The following is a 6,000-nucleotide window of genomic DNA, read 5'->3' as shown; positions in this document are numbered from 1 at the left end:
TAAAAGTAAATTCTCTTTCTCATTTATAAAGTGCCACCCTGGATTGATTCTGGTTTGGGTTTGGTGAAGCACAAGACAGTTCACAAGAGAAGGGCTCATTTGTAACTAAAGCTTACTCAAAACAGCATTCTGTCCTTCAAGGCCTATTCCCACACTCACTTTGAATTCCTTTCAAAAAATTTCTTTAGTGATTAATACACTATCCTCGCTTCCCCCCAGAAATGGGGCAATATACACAGTTTTACATACCAACTCTTCCAGGGATACAAGCTGCATCATCTTCTTCTCAGTGTTCATTCGCTCGTGTTCAGTGAGTGTGTAGTTAGTGGCAGTCTTCAGCCTGTAACATCCAGTATTTGCCCGTTCTTCTTTGATCTCCTCAGCATCTTCAGAATCCTCATAGTTATCTCTAGGTTTGCTCTTGTATCTGGTAGGTACAAAATAAAGCTGAACTTTCAGACAGAAGCATAAAAATGAACAGTTATTTCATACCCTCATGTTGCACATGACTTGTGCAACAAAATTTGGGAGGTGAAAGAGTGATACATCTCTTTCAGAAAAGAATGGCTACCTTGGAAAGAATATCCTTGCACATTTAAATGAAAATCCCAGATTTTTTTTTCCCCTAAGAACTCTTAAAATACAGCTCTGCCATGGAAAAGTTTAAATCTTCACACTTGGACTGAGTTCTGGATTAAGTGAGTACATGCCGCTATCAATTTCAGGGAGCTGCACATCAACAATCTACCAGCCTGCAGCTCACAATACCTACTCTACATTGTTGAACACTCAACCTCAAAAGCTTTGTATTCTGACTCTACATTGGTCCCATTCCTTGTCATTCGTCTCCTAAGGAAGAACTTCTGTACTTCCATGAGCACAGAATGGTTTGGGTTAGAAGGGACCTCAAAGATCATCTCGTTCCAATGTCCCTGCTATGGACAGGGGCACCTTCCACTAGACCAGGTCACTCAAACCCCCATCTAATCCGGCCTTGAAAAAGAGGTTATTCGAAGATATGACTTAGGTTAGATATTTGGAAAAGGTTCTCCACCCAGAGGGTGGTTGGGTACTGGAACAGGCTCCCCAGGGAAGTGGTCACAGCACCAAGCCTCACAGAGTTCAAGAAGCGTTTGGACAATGCTCTCAGGCACATGGTGTGACTCTTGAGGCCGCTACGTGCAGGGACAGGAGTTGGACTTTGATGATCTTTGTGGCTCCCTTCCAACTCAAGATATTCTATGATTCTGTGGAAGATGTCCTGTCCCCCTTTCTTGCCTCTCAAGATAAAGACCAGCATGGAGCATGAAGGCATATCACACTCACATAATGGCTGAGATGCTAACACTGCTGACCTCACCCAGCTGTTACAGTGTCTGCTCCACATGGTGCTGGCAGGATTCACTAAAAGTTGACTGTAACAGCATAGGTGTCTCTCAGTCATGATCAATTTAGACACATTTTACTCCCTATCTGAAAATGTAGCTACCTAGCTAAATTAACATTTGATAATATTTTAGATGAACCATAGAAACTAAATATATTCTAATGCTCTCTCAAGACTTAGTGATACGTGAAAATTCATCTGTTTTAATTACAGCCCTTAGGATTATAAAAACCTAAGCAGAGAGATTATAATGCCATAGGACAGCTAAATAGTATTACTTGACCTCAGACAAGAAGCAGAACTAAAAGGGAACAGAATCCAGTTCAAGACTCACAATTCATGCCACTCTGCCCTCCTTTTCATGATCTTGGCTTTCAGTGCATCATATTTCTCAACAATTCTTCTGATTTTCTCACGTTTGCTTTCTATATAACGCGTGGTTGGCTTTCGGTCCTCTGGTGTCTCCAGCTTTTCAGCCTCATTCTCAAAAACTACACTTTCTGAAACAAAAAATAACCATCTGAAGATGTAAATACCACGCAGCACAGTGCAGTCCCAGCTACTGGAAACTCCCCCGGACAGCTCCTGTAGAGCTGATGTAAATCAGGATAGTTCTGTTGTAGTGGATGTTCTGAAAATACTCAGGGTCTTTGACTTGACTTTTAGTAACATTCTACCCATGGGGCTGACAGACAATTGCTGGCATTGACCTAAACATGAAAAACATACTATGTATGAGTGTTACTTTGTATGTAGGTACAAAAAAAACATACCACAGCTATATTTCTTTACCTGTACTTACACATCTATTTCTTTATCTTGGACTCGGGAAAACAAACTGAGATGAAAGACAGAAACCCTATTACTGAAAGATTTAAATGGTTGTCATTACCTCTATGCACAGAACTTGTCTCTCTGGGGATTTCTTCTGCTCGTTCTGCCTGTTTAAGTGCTGTCCACTTCTCTTTAAGTACTGCCCACTTGCTGTCCCCGTGTTTCTTATCTGGGGCATATTTCTCGGACATTGTTAGAAGGCTGTAGGTGGAAATCTGATGATTGCTTTGGATAGCATGAACAATAAGAGTAAATTCCAGAGAGTCCCGAAACCTGGAATGCCAAATTAGACAAAACTGTCTGATGGCAGTGGGCACAACATACCATTTTGCCTGGACCAAAAGGGCATGAATAGTGTAGTTTACTCATTGCACATGCAATCATTATATGTAAATCCACAAGTCAGTAAGTAATTGCATAGCATGATAACATCTGACACTATCTATTGGCTTTTATCCAATCTAGGAATGGAGATGCTCAAGAATAAACACATTAATATCTTCACCAATATTGAAACTTACACTAGGCTTTTCATGGGAATAACCCTCCTCTTCCATTAAGGACTGATTAAAAGTATGCTCATTCAAGCCTTTTTCCCAGTCACATACTCTGTGTGCCTAAGGTGTTTTTGTTATTGTGTATTTCTTTTATTAATTCATCTTTTGCTCTTACCTGGATCTATGAAAACCAACGCAAAATGCACCTCATGCTTAAACTTGTGTTCTTGAAAAAGTTTGTTTCATAACTTCAAATTGTATAGAGGACATTGTATTAGCAATGACACTAAAATATCTGACAGATATGCAAGATGTCTTAAAAACAGGCATTCATTTCACAGGTTTTTTTCAATGTTTCAGTAAGAGTTCTTGGTTCTTACTGAATGTACAGGCAAAACCCCAGGCAAACAGTCTCAACCAGCTTTCTTCATATAGAAGTGAATCAGAATTAAGTAATTTCCTTCATTTGACTATCTGCATTTTTACCAAAGATTCAGTAGAAGTAATTACACATAAATATTAATATATACTCGCATGTATGTTCCAAGTAAAATAAGAAGTGAATCATAACAGAACAGATGAAATATTGATTATATGAGAAAGAGAAAAAAAAAATCACATTATTTTTCCTTGTGGGAGGTACAACTTCATAGACAATAAGCTCTATGGAAGGTCAGGGAGAGAAGTAGAAGAAAAGTGGTAATTACTGTGTTTGTAGTTTCTGCAGTCCAATCAATTGTTTCTCGTGCTCCCAAGCCAGCTCCTTTTGCACTAATTGGATTCTCTGTAGTTTCTGCCTATCCAGCTCCTCAAAGATCCTACGGTCCATCTCAAACTCCTGCAGGAAGATGCAAAACTCAACATCACATTATTTTGGCTACTAGGTCTTGATAATAAATATTTTTACCTAGGTGCCATAGTTCCATGCACATCAACACTAACCTTTATTTCAGAAGCTATCTCCACAGAGAACCACATTTTTCTCCTATGCTTCTTAATTGGCACAAATCAACAGCTGTGATTCAGAAGTCCCAGCAATTTATATATTCCTAAAACTACCTTAATCCAAAATATTGGACATCTTTGGCCCCAACATGATATGTAGCAACATTTTAGAAGAAGGTCCTCTAAGGTAAATGACCCTCATAAAAGCCAGGTGTACCTCTCTGTGCAACTGCATGTGCTTGGGCAACTCCTGATTCTTTTGAAGGAGAAAAGCAAAGTCATGTCTCAGCGCACTTAACTCCTCTCTCTTCTTAGTTTTCTTTTCTTCAGCTTCCTCCATTTTCCGTTCAAACTCCTTTTTCTGCTTGTATTCCTCAATACTGAAAATGCATAAAAAGAAAATGGCATTATCTCAATGCAAGAGAGGAAAGATTACAGTTTACATGACCTTTCAGACTTCCCTGACAGTCTTAAATTCCCAGTGAACTCAACGGTTCTTAAGGTAACTTAGAAAGGAATCATCTTCCTGTATTTTTGTACATTCCTAACATCAAGGGGCTTTGACTTTTTGTTGTCTCTGTAGTCTGAAGATAAGTATCTCATAATACAATATCTGAATTACTGCCAGAGAAAAGCAGATGAAATGGACAGAAAGGCTGAAAAAACTGTGTGTTTAACAAAGAGATGACCTAAATTCAGGGTGATCAACTTCTTCCTCCTCTTTGTAAGCAAAAAGAAATACATGGACTGAGGAAAGAGCTACCAACAGTTGAAAGTCCCTTTCATCATTATCTAAGTATCTCTTACGTGTAGGCATCAGGATCCTTAATATCTTCAGTAGCCTTCTCCTTCTCAAGACCACTCTGGAATAAAAACATTGTCTTGTCTTTAAACAAGCAGTTATAGTTTCAACAGACAATAAAACTTCTAGAAACAGTAAGAGAGAACTCCCACCACCTCTTACAAAATCAAAAGAAAGCTTCATTTTCAATGTTACTATCTGGGCCTTAAATATCAGGTTGCAGTGTTTCAAGCAGAAAAAGGAATGAAGCTGGTTTATATGTAAAAGAACTAATGAAACATAGTTCTTAGGGACAGAGAATAAAAATCCTGTAACCTCTCCATTGGCATAAATCATTGTTTGTCCTAACTTCACTCTGTCCCGTAATATCTTTGGTTCTCTACCCCCCTAGACCCAATTCTCTTGTCTCCCCTCACTGCCACATTAACAAGAATCAGTGTGTCCTGGATTAATTCCAAGTTACATGTGTAATTAATCTGGTTGGCTTCTGCTGACTGCATAATGGATTCACAATTATCAGCTGTGAAGAATGACAGATGGATGGACATTGCAGTAGCACAAGCCTCATTTCCCTAGGCAATCATGCTCTGAAAAAAGAGGGGGGACCATCACCCAACAATTTAGTTGTACTTAATTGAACTTTAATTTAACTCAATTAGTTTCAGATGATTTGTATTTGATTCTCTAAGAATCTCATTAAGTTTAATGAAGATAGAATTTTTAAAATCTTCCACATGACTTAAAACTAGAATAGATAGCAATGAAGATATACTTTGAAAAGGGAAAAACTCTATTAGGATGGTCATTAAGCAATGTTGTTAGCTCGAACAATAGAACTGACCATAAAGGTCTTTATACAGAGCTACTTAACTATTCAAAACTATAAATCTGTATATATATTTTATAATTGTACATTAATCACTTCTTGTAATGCTGGAGCTAGCAAGGCTCTGATATCAAAGGTTCTAATCATTCACTTATAGAAAATAACTCTGACTCTATTCTCAATGCTATATATTCTTGTCATGCTGGTAAAGAATTCCAACTAGCTGAATGACCAAAATCACAATTTCCTCTGTCCCTGTTATCAAGCATCCTTCAAAATGTAGTTACCAAGCAGTATTAAAATACATTTAAAAGTTTAATTTGTTTTATGTTGACACTTTCAAGATTTTTAAACTCTACTGAATGTATGTCTACTGTAATATTTATTGTGCACAATGGCACTTCTTTACTCAATAGCTCTCGCTGCTTCTTTCAAGTGATATTTATTTAATTCAGACACCCTTAAGACTTTTTAAAAATTTAATAAAGTTGGAACATTTTCAGTGGAGGAGTTGACATCCCTCCTCTTGTGCATTGTCAGTAGAACTGTTTCTGAGTTCCAGTGTCATCTGTTCAAGCATGCTAGAGGTGAGCAGCTCTACAGTGAGTACAGGACACCTGTAAATTCATTACTACTAATGCTGTCCAAGAGTGAAAGAGCAACAGGATCAGCATCCTGTTGTGCTATTTTGCAAAGGTAAAAAATCCAT

At 38.0% G+C, this 6,000-nt stretch overlaps 1 protein-coding gene across 11 annotated transcripts in view; it reads right to left on the bottom strand.

The window, feature by feature from the left end:
• Nucleotides 1-6,000, bottom strand: part of CFAP44 (cilia and flagella associated protein 44) — a 58,015-nt gene that overhangs the window by 27,014 nt on the left and 25,001 nt on the right. For all 11 annotated transcript variants that reach the window (XM_017731934.1, XM_017731933.1, XM_017731935.1 and 8 more), the window contains 6 exons: nt 4,471-4,526; nt 3,881-4,043; nt 3,426-3,556; nt 2,280-2,494; nt 1,722-1,887; nt 250-427 (listed from right to left, as the gene is read on the bottom strand). In XM_017731934.1, the coding sequence (XP_017587423.1) occupies nt 250-427; nt 1,722-1,887; nt 2,280-2,494; nt 3,426-3,556; nt 3,881-4,043; nt 4,471-4,526 (909 nt within the window). The remainder of the gene's footprint in view (nt 1-249; nt 428-1,721; nt 1,888-2,279; nt 2,495-3,425; nt 3,557-3,880; nt 4,044-4,470; nt 4,527-6,000) is intronic.

This window comes from Corvus brachyrhynchos, unplaced genomic scaffold, assembly GCF_000691975.1.
Source record: "Corvus brachyrhynchos isolate BGI_N302 unplaced genomic scaffold, ASM69197v1 scaffold3, whole genome shotgun sequence".
Classification (NCBI taxonomy): Eukaryota; Metazoa; Chordata; class Aves; order Passeriformes; family Corvidae; genus Corvus; species Corvus brachyrhynchos.
Note: the sequence above shows the minus strand (reverse complement) of the source record. Positions and strands in the feature narration are given on the sequence as shown.